The sequence below is a fragment of the Meles meles genome, chromosome 17, assembly GCF_922984935.1.
Source record: "Meles meles chromosome 17, mMelMel3.1 paternal haplotype, whole genome shotgun sequence".
Classification (NCBI taxonomy): domain Eukaryota; kingdom Metazoa; phylum Chordata; class Mammalia; order Carnivora; family Mustelidae; genus Meles; species Meles meles.
Window position 1 is genome coordinate 28,702,539 of NC_060082.1, and position 14,513 is coordinate 28,717,051.

Here is a 14,513-nt window from a genome sequence, read left to right on the forward strand (position 1 = left end):
GAAGAAGCAGATGAGAGCGGAGGGAGGTTTGAACCCTCTTCGCAAAAGCCTTGGCGCTCCCAAGAAATGGACAGTCCTTTAAGAGTTCTCTGACTTGTGCAGGTCATACTTTTCCCTCCGAACAGCCTACCAGTTTTCAGTTTGGGTACACAGTGAAGATTTATTTCCTCTCTCTCTCTCTCTTTCTCAAGTAGTGGCTAAGCCTCTGATGCTTGGCACACAGGTTCTCCTGGGCAGAGAGAATGGGTGGGCGGGTAGCTGGGGGGTATCTGGAATCCCCTATCTTTCCTGTGGCTGGAAACAGCCGGGAGTCCCCCAGCACATTACCAAATACAGTAGAAAGGAGTCAGTGGACCACGCACGGAACACAACAACCAGCCGGGATGCAGACGTCAGATATGTGCTTGAGCCCAGCATGCCTGGGGCTGGCCTGTTCCTGACCCGCCCCCCGCCCTCCATGGCCCCGTCTCTGCTTTTCTGGCTCTCCTGTGGCTCTGATCAGTTTCTGCCAGCCTCTGCATTTTTGTATCTTTTTCTCATTGCGTGGCCCCCTTGTCTTTAAAAGGCTAAATGCTCTGTACTAAATTTGGTCACACAGAGCTCCAAGATTCCCTGGAATGTCCTCAAGTTTCAAAAGGCTCTGACAGCGAGGCGGGACCCGCCCCCTGCGTGGGGATTGGCTTCTCCTTTCAGGGCCGGGCAGTTCTCAAGTCTTATTGGCCCGAAGAGACCAGCCCGGGTCCACTAGCCCGGGGCTTCCCAGCGAGCTTGCAGTTAACGCTTGGGCACCTGTGGCACTGCGGGGCAGGGCCGAAGAGCCACGTCCTCAATCAGTTGGGGGTCTGCTCCCAAGCCCACTCTGCGCCATCCAGACCAGTTTGTGCCTCCCCTCACGGCCCCCGCTCCCAGGACCCCCGTAGCTTCCCCCCAACACCCCGCAAGAACCACAGCCCACTTTGCCAAGATGTCCAAAGTAGCCAAGTATCGCCGGCAGGTGAGTGAAGACCCCGACATAGACAGCCTGCTGTCCACCCTGTCTCCCGAGGAGATGGAGGAGCTGGAGAAGGAGCTGGACGTGGTGGACCCCGACGGGAGCATCCCCGTGGGCCTGCGGCAGAGAAACCAGACCGAGAAGCAGTCCGTGGGCACGTACAACCGGGAAGCCATGCTCAACTTCTGTGAAAAGGAGACCAAGAAGCTTATTCAGAGGGAGCTGTCCATGGACGTGAGTGAGCAATATGCGGGAGGGAAGGGGGGGGAGGGCAGGGAGACCCGCACTCATGACTTGGACGCTTCTCTCCTCGGAGGAAAAGGTCTCGTTGGCAAAAGACAGAACACTTCAGAACCGATTACCATCTGCTGAACGGGCAGCGTGAACCTCTTACCCTTAGTTTCTGTTGTAAAGCGCAAGTTGGCTCTGTTGGGAGAACTCAGCATCCCGCAGTGGCAGATAGAGCTACTGGTAGGATGGGAGCAGGAGAACGTCCTTGAAGCGTTCATTGTCAAGTTGATTCCATCCTTCTCCCCCTGCACATTCATTCTACACGCTGTGGGGGAGAAGGCAGGGGATAGAATGATGCTTGCTGTCTCTTGGCAGTCACCCCAGAAAAGAAAGTCAGGCCTTCTTGCAGAACTGCTTGTCTTGAAGCCCTCTGGCCCTATGGGCAACTCGTGGCACATGGATGATTTGAGGAAGCTCAGGGGCACGTGAGCTTCCCAAAGCAACGGTCAGGAGTCAGGGGTCAGGGGTTGTCGGGGGTCTGTGAGGTGGGAAATGCATCTTCACCTGGTGGCTTCAGTTACCCTCGCAGGGAAGCTGGGGTTTGCACTTCCTAGAGGAACATCTTGAGGGAACATCCCTTCCTTTTAGTCGTAAGTCCTTTTACAAGCCAGCAAGTCCCCTTTGCAGGGGGATAAAGATAGTTCCCAGCAGGGTTGTGCCTTGAGGAGGGAACAGTGGAAGGGCAAGGGCAAGGAGGGCCATTTTGGAAACATCTGCCGAGGTCTAGGATGGGCTTAAGCAAAACCTGTTTTTGTTTTCCCGGCTTAGCCTGGAGGAGTTCTTTATTTGCCATGTGTTCGTATGTGAGTTTTCTTGGGACAAACTAGACTAGTCTCCACCTGAGTGTGACTCATAGAGCCCCTTGTCTGCTGTAGAGAGGGGTTAGTGGAAAAACTGTCCTCTCTCTGTGAGCTGGTTCTTACTGGCCACGTCTCTTGTCCTTGTGGATTCTTGCATGAGAAAGTTCAGTCTCAGTTCTTGTCCTTTGTTTTACTTCTATGGAAACCAAGACCCAGGGGTTCACATGATATGTTCATTCTCCCAAAGGAAATGAGAAAGGCAACAGTATCTCCCGGAACTTCTGTGACATGTCTGGCTGGGTAGGAGTTTGTGCCGGACACTAGTCACAGAGCACGTTTGTGGACAGAGCCCTGGCTCCTTGAGTGTAGGGATGGGGGAGGGAGGGATGAGGGAAAATGAGATAGGGGAACTGGACCTCTCTCTCCGTCCCTACCACCTTGGGCCCATGTTTAAGACTTCACTAAGAAGCTAGGAGCGAGGGGAGTCAGAAGGCTCAGAAATTCATTACCCTGTGGACAAGGGGATTGTCTTTGATGCCGCCACTCGGATAATGATGAACAAATACTAGAACATTCATGGAAAGGATGAGAGGATATAGGGGACTCCCTGTGAGGGCCTGGTACTTCAAGACAGCTATCGGGACATATAGGGAAAGCCAGGCAGCACACCCAAGGCTTTGGCCTCTCTGTAAATCCCGCACTTGGACCCCTGACTTCCACTCTGGAGCCCAACCCTCCTCTTCCCTCCCTCCTAGTCTCCAGACTCTGTGCCCAGTGACTTCTGGTATACAGAAAGATACTCCTGAGGCCAAAGTCAAATGCAGAACATTCTTAATCCCAAAGCAGGATGCTTAGGCTATGGAGAGTGTGAGGGGCTCTCTGGTTCCTGGAAATTGCATTTGCAAAAGGCTTTTTTCCTTTTGTGAATGCAATTTGCTGAAAGCCTGGCGAACCTCACTTCTCCAGCCCCACCTCCCTCACCCCTGCCAGTGGTACCCTTGTTTCTGCAAACAGAGTCTGAGTCAAGGGATGGAGGGTCATGTGTGTGTGTGTGTGTGTGTGTGTGTGTATCTTCAGTATGAGAAGATGGCTTCGGGGCCATTTTTCCCTTGGAGGGAGAGGCTGTCCCCATTCTTCCTCATCCAGTCCAAAGGCATGTGTCGCCAGAGTGGCTGAGCGGAGTTCTGGGTGCATCACGAGCCATGAGCAGAAGTCATCTCTGTAAGTCGGGATGAATGGCAATGAACCCGACCAAGTGACTTCTTCCGCACCATTAGCAAGCTAGTAAGTGTGGGCTTAAGAACTTGGATTTAGGTGCCAGAAAAGCCTGGTTTGAGTACCGACCTCTCTTCCTAATAGCATAACTAAGTAACTTACAAGTTATCCAGTCTGCCGCCCTCGCCTCAGCTACACAGTATCCAGCCTACAGGATTGTTTTAAGAACCGAGAGGACAATAGTGGAAAGCACTTAGCACAGGGCTTGGGATATAATAAATGCATGATAAATAACAGCTATGCAATTACTAATTCACTGATGTCTACCCCTGCCCAGCCCCTCCCTTCGGTCAAAGCCAAGCCCGACTGTTCAGCTAGGGGCCAAAGTAAACAATAAACAAGCAAGTCCCGGGTGGGTGCTCGGGCTGGGGGGCCTTGGACAGCGCAGATACAGAGCGGCTCCCGGCTGGGCTCCAGGCTGCTGGACTGGCTGTAGCTCTCCCTGCTAGTGGCCTTTGCTCCCGTAAGGAACTGACTGGAAGTTAGTCAAAACAGAGTAACTTGCCTCTAGGAAGTGCAGCAAAGTGAGCATTTACTTACTGAGAATCTTTAGCAGGCGAAGCATCTTCACCTTTTCCTTTATTTAAGCCTCGCACTTCTTGGGAGATAGGTATGTTTGTCCTCATGATACAGATCAGACAACTGAGGCTCAGAGAAGCTGAGTAACGACCCTAAGTTCACACAGCAACAAGTACCCAGCCGTGCTTCCTTCTCTCTGCCTCACCTGGGTACAAAAAAGGGCAGTCCTGCCAGCCCCTGTCCTGAGGAATTTATCATCTAATTAGGATCACAAAACACACACATACAGAACCCCACAGAGGTGTGACAGGGCTTAGACTACCAATTCCTATGTTGTTGTGGGAGCCTGGGGTTCTCACACTGGCCTTGTCTGGCTGAATGCTCATCCCTGCCCCCAGGACTGGGAACATAAACAGTAAAACCAAGTGTGGTCTCGGGATTCAAAGTGTTAGAACCGTGTGCGGGTTAGGGAAGTAAATCCTGCCTAGAAATTGAATGGCATTAGGAATTTTTGTTAATTCCTTTTAGGTGGGATAATGGTATTATGGATACACTTCTTATTTTTTATTTTTATTTTTTTAAGATTTATTTATTTATTTATTTGATAGATCACAAGTAGGCAGAGAGGGAGGCAGAGAGAGAGGGGGAAGCAAGCTCCCCGCTGAACAGAACAGAGAGCCCGATGTGGGGCTCGATCCCAGGACCCTGAGATCATAACCTGAGCCGAAGGCAGAGGCTTTAACCCACTGAGCCACCTAGGTGCCCCCATGGATACACTTTTTAAAGAATCTTTGCCTTTTAAAGACACAAATCCTGAAATATTTATAGGAAAAACTGATAGGATTAGGGCATTTGCTTTAAAGTAATGTGGGCAAGGGGAGTGGGTAGGGTCGGGTGAACTGATGTTGTCCACCAGTTGATAACGTTGGATGCTGGGTGCCGGGTCCGCATGCCTGCCTGTTACACGGCTCTCTCTACTTCCACATGATGGATATTTTCCGTAACAAAAGGTTGGTTTGGTTTTTTTTAGACAGACACTGAGAGTGGAAGGCTGGCCCAGTTTGAGTCTTAAGTTTTGGTTTCTCCAGGGGAAGAGGAGGCCCAAGATTCATACTCTGGCTATACTGTTGGGTGGGTGTAGACTGTGCCTTCTCAGGCGGCATCTCAGGCAGGCTTCTCCTTCAGTGGATAGAATACTCGGGGGGTGTCCTGGGTTGGTTTACCCCCTGCTTCTTCAATACTCTTCTCTCTACCCCACCCTTGTGCCTCCTTCGGGTCTCAGGCACCACTTCCTCCAGGGAGTCTTCCCGGACTGCCGGGCAGGCTAGTGTCGGCGTCCTGTCTGATCTGAGCAATCCGGGCCACTCTGGACCAACGCCATCCTGTTTTCTTATCTCTCTGCCTCACCGGCTTGTGTGATTCTGGTGGACAAGGGCTAACACTGGGCCCGGCACAGAGGTGGGCCCTCAACCTCTGTTTATTGAATGAATGTTAGGAGGGGGAGGTGGGGCTTGGCAGAGCTGACCCCTGGCTTGCCCCCCTCCCTTTAAAAGGACAGACCTCTCAGCCTGTGAGTTCACCCCTAGTCCTTCTGGGGGGCTCTCCCCTGGGCAGGTGTGTGGTCAAGAGCTCAGGGAAACCCGTGTGCTTGGCTCAGGTTTCAGGAACCTGATCCCAGCAGGTCAACTCATGTGTTCTCTTTCCTTCCCAAGTGGGAAAGAAAATCTCCAGCCTGCCTCCCCTGTCCTTCTCCCTGGCGTTACCAGGGAATGGGGATTAGCACCTGCACCCAGCCAGGAGCAGGGGCAGCTGAACTGGGGGGTGGAGGAAGCTCTTTCAGGTTCTTCCTTGAGAAGCTAACCAGAAGCACCCCACTAGCCAGTCACCCAGCCTTCTGACCTTCCCCACGGGACTCTGGCTCACATAGCCTAGCGGGTCCCTTCCCCTACCAGACCCAGTTCATGGCCCACGGTCCATGGCTTCTCTATAGGGATGGGGACTCCAGGAAGGCCCGAAGCCGGCAGCACAACCCTCGGACTGCCCTTTGCAGAGGGCTGAGCCCTATCAAGAGTGCCCTGGGCAGCAGGGCTCAACGATTAAGGAGATTAACCCCGACTGGTACACACCCAAAATAGCCCTGGGGTGGAGAGGGCAGAAGAGGTGATAGGGGCCTGTGGACCTGGGGAGGCGACCGCAGGCACCCAGGGAGGGTTAGACAAGTTTAAATATCTCTCCCTGGAGTCTGAAAGGTGTCTCCCTCCAGTTTGAAAAAGTAGTTACTCAATTTCTTAGACTGGGTAGTGGGATCCCCAGGTGTTTGTTTTCACTGTTGTTCCTACTCATATTTGATACATTTTCTTCTGCATGTATAGATGCTCTGATTGGTGGATTTTAAGCTGTAACCCCCCCCGCACCTGGTCCACACACCACCCCCCACCCCAGTTGCTCACCTTTTCTCAGCAGGACGGCAGGGAGAAGGGAGAACTTGGGAGGATAGGACACGTGGCAGGAGGGAGGCAGGCCAGGCAGGACCGAGGAGGAGATGTAAACAGGAAACATGAGCGGAGAGATACAGATGGTCAGGGGAGGGGGATGAGCCCCACTGACCAAGGGCATCCGATAGGCTGGGGTCTTTGGGTCCCCACATGGAGGCAGAAAGAGGCAGATGTGAGCAGACACCCAGAGTGGAGACAAAATCCTCATGTAACCTGGCTACCCTCCCTCGGCCTCTCTTTCTCCCCCAAGAGACTCTGGAGTATCTGTAGCGGACCGTGTCAGCCTACCAGAGCTGGCCCACGGCATGCAAAGCCCAGATGAAGTACACTGGGAGACCTATAGAAGACAGAGGGGTCAAGGGCGCTGTCCTTGGAGATCCAGTCCACCCACGTGAAGTCTGCACACACACACACACACACATACACACTGCAGTTACTGCAACAAAGCACAATGACTGGGGGAGGAGAAGTTGATATTCCTCTGTCTGCCAAGTTGGATAAACAAGAATATCCTGGACCGTACTACACAGTCCTTTCCAGATCAGGCTGTGCTTTTTTGTTTATTTGATCTCTTTTGGCATGACCAGCAAGGAAAGAAGGGGTTTCAGAGCCTCATTTCCCCTAAAGGGCCCCCTTAGCCGGGGGCAGTGTGGGGAATAGAAAGCTGATGGGGGTTTGGAACCAGACGGGACCAGGTGTGATTCTGCTTCTGCGCCCCCCCCACCAACCATCACTCATGGCCTGAGGAAGAGCCTCAACTTTCCTGAGTACCTTCCAAACTCAGAGGTGTTATTAATGCTATTTCATTAACATATAGCTGTTGGAGGTCCATTGCTTTACTGTCAAGAAGGAGGATGACATCAGTCTGGAAGGGTTATCGTGAGGATTAAATTGGCTAAGGCACCGAAAGTGTCTGGCGGGTGAGCCCGTGAGCGACTTCTCCTCCCCTAAATTCCTCAGAGTTTATACCCGTGTGTGCCAAATCAACCTTTGTTTTGTGAATCTTTCATGAGATTAAAAGACAATCTGTCAGCAGGAGGGAGGGAAGGGCAGAAAGGGAGAACCTGGAGGCAGAGAGGCAAGGAGCTAGGTTAAGGAAAAAGGCAAGCTTACTTACTGACTTCCTGCCTGGCCCCCTTCTCTCCATGTCTTTGAGCCTAATTTATTTTATGCCCCAGGCTCAAGGGCCTGCACTGGGTGACTGGGTTGGAAACAGGGCAGATGCAGGGTGAATGGGCACTGGCGGGGAGGGCTGGGGACTAGTGAATTCTTGTCTGCAACTTCCGGGAGCTCAGAAAAGCACAGCCTGTTTTGAAACAGTTTGGCTTCACTTGTGTCTGGGGTCTGCTGTTGAAACGACCAGCGGGCTTGGCGGGGTGCTGCTTAGGAGAGAATAAGGTGGGGGTGCTCCCACATACCTCTACCCCCTCACCTGCCTTCCCTCATGGAGGACCCATGGGGTGATCACATCCTCAGCCCTGACTTCCAGATCAGGTCAGCATCCTCCCTGCTCCCCACCGATGCAGGACTGTAGGGGACCCCCCCCTCCCCAGGTGGAACATCCTGGCAGCAGAACTTCTGTGAAGCCCTGGGTATAGAATGTATTGAGTTCGTGCTGAGCATACCATCTTCAGAGTCTGGCTAGACCTGGAAGCAGGTCCTCTCTGCTGGGGGCCGGCTGTGTGGTCCAAACAAATTACTTTGCCTCTCTGAGCCTGAGTTTCCCCATCTTTAAAATGGAAACAACACCTAGTCGTAGGATAGTTGTGAGGTTTAAAGCAAAATAACAGGGGGATACCTGGGTGGCTCAGTGGGTGAAAGCCTCAGCCTTCGGCTCACGTCATGATCCCGGGGTCCTGGGATCGAGCCCCATAACAGGCTCTCTGCTCAGCGGGAAGCCTGCTTCCCCCTCTTTCTCTCTGCCTGCCTCTCTGCCTACTTGTGATCTCTGTCTGTCAAATAAATAAATAAAATATTTTTTTAAAAAATAAAGCAAAATAACATTCATAAAGCTGGGAGCAGAGTGCTGGGTTGGAAACTTGGTAGTGAGGGCTAAACCCTGAACTTGAGTTTCCTCTCCTGCCTTCACTGCTCTTCCCTCCACCCTTTCCAGGTCTCAGCATCCTTTTCCAAGGCAGGATTTAAGAATTCTGTTTTGTATCTACCAAGAGGGAGGACGACTCCACTAAATCATTAATTCTCCAACTATTTAGGAAGTTTCTGTTATATTAGGTGCTTCTGAAGGCTGGCATAGAGTACGGAGTCAGACAGACCAGCTCCCTGCTCTTGTGGCGCTTCTAATGGGTGAGACAGAGAATACATGTACTTCAATATACAGATCCCATAGAACATATGTACATCCCTTAGAACATATATATGGCACATACACGTAAAGAAGAAGAATGCACTTTCAGGAAAGGGTCTGTAATGATTTCCTATAAAGTGGTCAGGGAAGACACTGCCTAAGACGTGACTCAGGCTCAGAGCCTGGAGAGGACCCAAGGGGTCAGCCAATGGGAAGGTCTGGAGAAAGCTTTCCAAGTGCAGGGAACGGCACCTAGAAAGACTTGGGTAGGGGAGGAGGCTTAGTATGTCCAAGGAAAAGCCAGGCCAGTGTAACTGGACCAGGGCGAGCAAGCGGTGGGGTCAGGGGCTTGGAGGAGATAAAGCCCCAGAAGTCAGCAGGATTCACATAATGCAGGACCTTACAGCTCGCAGAGGGATTTTTGGATTTTTATTCCAAGGGCGGTGAGACCTCATTTAGGGTTTGGAGCAGAGGAGAGACGTGATCTGATCTAGGTTTGTTTGTTTGTTTTCTTAAAGATTTTATTTATTTATTTGACAGAGAGAGATCACAAGTAGGCAGAGAGGGAGGCAGAGAGAGAGGGAAGCAGGCTCCCTGCTGAGCAGAGAGCCCGATGCGGGACTCAATCCCAGGACCCTGAGATCATGACCTGAGCCGAAAGCAGCAGCTTAACCCACTGAGCCACCCAGGTGCCCCTGATCTAGGTTTTTAAAAGGATCTGGCACTCTGCCAGCTTTCAGACAGACGGTAGGAGGGCAAGCCTGGGGGAGAAGGGAGCCCCGCTAGAAAGGTGTGCAGTAGCTCAGGCAAGAGGCCGAGGATGGCTGGAGGAGAAGTGGTCAGATTCAGGAAACGCCTCAAAGGTAGCACAGACAGGACTGGCTGACTCACTGGGAAAAGAGAGGAGTGGGGGTCCCAGGCCTGCCTGAGCTCTGGGCAAGATTTGATGCCATTTACTGAGGTAGGAAACAATGGAAGAGGAGTGGTTTTGGGGAGATCAAGAACTCTGATCTGAATGAGTTAAGTTCGTGGTGCTTGGTAGACGTCGGAGAGCAAGCGTTGGGTTGGCTGAACACGTCCCGGTCTGGAGCTCAGTGGCGCAGTGGGGCTGAAGTTTCCATCTGGGGGCCATTAGAGTCTAGATGACACTATAAACCACGAGCGTGGAAGAGGTCACGTAGGGAGGACGTGAGGATGAAGAGCCGAGGGCCAAGAACCATGCCCTCCATTACCCCAACATTTAGGCACTGGAAATGGAGAAGGGGCCCATGAAGGAAGGAGACTGAGAGAGGTGGGCAGGAGCTCAGAATGGCTTCACAAAAGCAAGTGGACAGGGGGCTTCTAGGAGGAGCCTCTACTGTGTCCGGTTCTGCTGAGAGATCTAATAACATGAGAACAGAGAATCGACTGTTGTAACTGGAAACATGGAAGCCACTGAGACCTTGACAAGATGGGGGTCACTGCAGCGAAGCGTGGACTTGAGAGGGACAATGGTCAGTGAGGATTAGAGATAAAGAATACAGACCAGTCCCTTCAATTTTTCCCCCCTAGTTTTGTTCTAATGGGAAACAAAGAAGTAGGGTGGCCGTGGGAAGTAAATGTGGAATTAAAGGGGGATTTTTTTTTTTTTAAAGACAGAATATGAGAGCATGTTTATATGCTAAGGGGGTTGGTTCAGTAGAGCGGGGACCGATGGTGCTGGGAAAGGCTGGAAAAGGGATGGAATGCACTGGAGTGGAGGGGTTGGCCTTGGCAGCGGGCAGTCACCTTTTCTGTGGGGAGGGAAGGGAGCGGAGACCGACAAGGAGGGAGGCAGGGTGCTAAGAGGTCAGGGAATGATGAGGTTGGTCTGCTCTGTGGGGACGCAGGCAAGGTGCTGCTCTGGGAGGGACCCCCTGGAGGCTGGACACAGGCTGGACCGAAGCGGGGAGAAACTGACGAGGCCATGACAGTAGTCAGAGGTTAAATGTCAGGTCACAAGAAAAATGCTCAGTGCTCCCTGGGTGGGGTAGAGAAAACACCGAGTGCTTCCAGATCTGACATCTGGCAAACAGACAGCAGCCAGCTCCAGAGCAGCCTGAAAATCCAGTAGATTTTCACCTCCAATGCCTCCACCTTCTGTCCCCAAGGCCACCCGTGACCAAGGAGAAGGAAGGAGCACACGGGTCCCTTCCCAGCACACAGCTGACAGCCCTGGGTTTGCAAGGCAAGCTGGGGGGGGCGGTCTGGGGCTCACTCCCGGCTTGACTGTCTCCTAGCTACATGGCCTCAGACAAGCACTGAACGTTTCTAAGCTTTACTTTCTTTTCATTGTATTCTTTAATGCCTTTTCTGTGTCTCATTTTGTATTTGACAATAGCGGATTTTTTCTAACACTTTGTTTTTATCGAAATATAAAACACATATAGAAAGATATCCAAAACACAAATGTAGAGTGTCATGAATTCTCACAAAGGCAATAAGGAGGAGAACATTGCTGCCCCTGTGGGATCCCCACCCACCCTTTGCTTCCTTTCTGGCTCTACCCCCTTCCTCCCCACCATAGGAACCCCTAACCTGACTCCAACCTCATAGGTTAGTCTTGCCGGTTTTTAATTATATATATATATATATGTGTGTGTGTATATATATATACATGTGTATATATATAATTTACATTACATATATAACATATATACATGTATATAATCATACAGTAGGTGTTCTTTTGTATTCTGCTTTTTTAAAAAAATAAGATTTTATTTATTTGACAGAGAGAAAGTGAGAGAGAGCATGAGTGGGGGGAGTGGCAGGCAGAGGGAGAGGGAGAAGCAGGCTCCCCGCTGAGCAGAGAGCCCCATGTGGGACTCAATTGCAGAACCCTGAGATCATGACCTGAGCCAAAGGCAGACACTTAACCGACTGAGCCACTCAGGCTCCCCCGTATTCTGCTTCTTTTTAAGATTTTATTTATTTATTTGACAGAGAGAGATAGATCACAAGCAGACAGAGAGGCAGGTTTCTGGGGAGGGGGAAACAGGCTCCTGCCAAGCAGAGATCCTGATGCAGGGCTCGATCCCAGGACTTGAGATCATGACCCGAGCCAAAGGCAGACACTTAACCCACTGAGCCATCCAGGCACCCGTATTCTGCTTCTTTCAAGGAGCTTTATGTTAGTGACGTTGAACCGCGTTGTCCGCAGCCTTTGTCCCGCTCTCACTGCTGTAGACTATTTCCACGTGTGCTTCATTGCATCGACGTGCCGTCATCTGTGTATTCATTTCACCGTTAATGGACATTTAGGTTGTTTTACGGTTTGGGGCTATTACAAACAATGCTCCTGTGAACATTTTTGTCCATCTTTTGGGGGCACTTATGACTTCGTTTGTGCTGGATGTAGACCTAGGAGTAGAATTGCTGGGTCAAAGAAAAAATGCCCAGTGAACTTTTAATCTCCTCACCTGTAAATAGCAATGATGCTACCTCACCTGAAGAGTATGAAAGTTCGAAGAAGTGCATGACAGTGATTTGCAAACAGCAGGCATTTAATAAAGTGGGGGCCACCATCATCTTTTCTAACGGTGTCCGTCTTTGGGAGCAACTGGAGTACTGTCCAGTGAGTCCTTTGGCCCATCCTGCCTGCCGTCTTCCTGAACCCTGCTGTTAAGATTGGCACTTCGGTGGGGCGCCTGGGTGGCTCAGTGGGTTGAGGCCTCTGCCTTTGGCTCAGGTCATGATCTCGGTGTCCTGGGATCCAGCTCTGCATCAGGCTCTCTGCTCAGCAGGGAGCCTGCTTCCTCCTCTCCCTCTGCCTGCCTCTCTGCCTACTTGCAATCTCTGTCTGTCAAATAAATATATAATCTTAAAAAAAAAAAAAAAGATTTGCACTTCGGGGTCGCTGGGTGCCTCAGTGGGTGAAGCATCTGACTTCAGCTCAGGTCATGATCCCTGGGTCCTGGGATAGGGCCCCACACCAGCTCCCTGCTCAGCGGGGAGCCCTTCTCTCTCATCTCATAGAAAGATGTCCCTCCTCCTGCCCCAGGCTAGTGCCCCGCACCACTTTTCTCTCTTGTCTCCACAGGGACCTTTGCTCCTTTAAACATCTGTTTTCTCTCAACCTCTCTCTCTGTCTCTCCCCTCCAACATTCCTTCCCACTGGCTCTTTTTCTCCAGTTCCCAGTTCCCTGGGAACACTTTCTCCCAGTTCCCTCCAGTTCTCTCCAGTTCCCTGACTCTTCTCTCCTTTACTTCACAGCCAAGCTGTAAGGAATCGTATCCACACTCACTCTCACACGGCCCGCCCCTGCGCTGACCTCAGTCCCGGTAAGGTCTCCACGGGCCTCCTTGTTGCTCACCCAGGGGACGCTTTCTTAGTCCTTACCCTGTCTGTTTACTCTGTGGTGTTCCACTACTCTCTCCTTCTCAAAATACTTCCCTTGGGGCCAAGACACTACGCTCGTACACCTGGCTTCCTTTTTCTCTCTCTAGCTGTTCCCTCTTGTCTCCTCTGAGAGCAGCCCTTCCTTCGAACGCCTTGCTGTTGTTTTCCAGGGCCCTGCCCTCCTGAGGCCGTGTCTGTGGGCACCCTCAGCCAACCCCACGGGTTCAGCTACCACCCAGGTGCTCTGTCTCGATCTCTGGCCTAGATCTCTATTTTGAGTTCTAGATCATTCACTTGCTTCTTGGACTCCTCAAATGTCTCAGATTCAACTAGTCTAAAAATAAATTAATCATAGTCACCTCACCCCACCTCGCAGCCTGCCTTTCCTCCTGCACTCTACAGTGGGGTAGAAGTAGGTAGACCTAGGCACACCTAGGTCAGAACTCTGGGGCCTCTCAGTGTTCTCAAACTCTCCCCATGACGGACCCCTATTGCTTCTACCTGGGCCACCTCTCCCGCCTCCAGTCCTCCTCTCTGTGGGCTTCTGCTTTCCCCCATATCACTTATCAGCCGTAAGAATGGCGTGACCTCCCAAGGGATCTCCCTGTCTCTCTTCTCCCCCCGTTGCAATCCATCCTCCCCGCAGCTGACAGTGTCTTATTATAAAACAGAATCATGATCTTGACACTGTCCTGCGTAAAAGCCTTCAGTTGCTCAACATAGCTTCCATGATCAAATTCACACGCCTTCGTGCGGCTTAGGAGGCCCCTGGCAGCCCAACGCCTCTCTATCTCTGTAGCTACTAATATTCTTCTCCTTGACTTTTACCCTTTGCTACAGTTACATTTGACCACTGGTTCTCCAACAGTGCCACGCTTTGTCTTGCTTCCTCCGTGCCTTTGCACCAGCCATCGCCACTCACTGGGATGCCCGCCCCACCCTGGGCCTGCTAACCTGGATTCTTTCAAGGCTCCGCTCAGGTGACAGATTTCTACTTCTCCCCATCCCTCCCGCCTGGGTTGTGTGCTCCACCCCTGCGGTCACAAAGCACCCTCTGTGGGCAGTTCCTGTCACTTTTGGCAACACACACACCCCAACACCTTGTTTCAGCACTTGTCTGTTTCTCTGCCTTCCCCTGACTTTTTTTTTTTTTTTAAGATTTTATTTACTTATTTATTTATTTGACAGACAGAGATCACAAGTAGACAGAGAGGCAGGCAGAGAGAGAGAAGGAAGCAGGCTCTCTGCTGAGCAGAGAGCCCTATGCGGGGCTCGATTCCAGGACCCTGAGATCATGACCTGAGCCGAAGGCAGAGGCTTTAAACCACTGAGCCACCCAGGCACCCCCTTCCCCTGACTTCTTAAGAGCAAGGCCTGACTCTTACTCGTCTCTATGTCCCCAGCAGCGAGCACAGCGCCTGGCTGAGCGAACGGGGGGCGAATGGTTTGCAAATGCCATGGTTGTTACACTGATTGA

The 14,513-nt window shown here is 51.6% G+C and overlaps 1 protein-coding gene across 1 annotated transcript in view; it reads left to right on the top strand.

Annotated features, from left to right (window-relative positions):
• Positions 1-734: 734 nt before the first annotated feature.
• Positions 735-14,513, top strand: part of LMOD1 (leiomodin 1) — a 41,236-nt gene continuing 27,457 nt past the window's right edge. Inside the window, exon 1 of the mRNA XM_045983205.1 lies at positions 735-1,225. Within this exon, the coding sequence (XP_045839161.1) occupies positions 965-1,225 (261 nt within the window). The 5' untranslated portion in view covers positions 735-964. The remainder of the gene's footprint in view (positions 1,226-14,513) is intronic.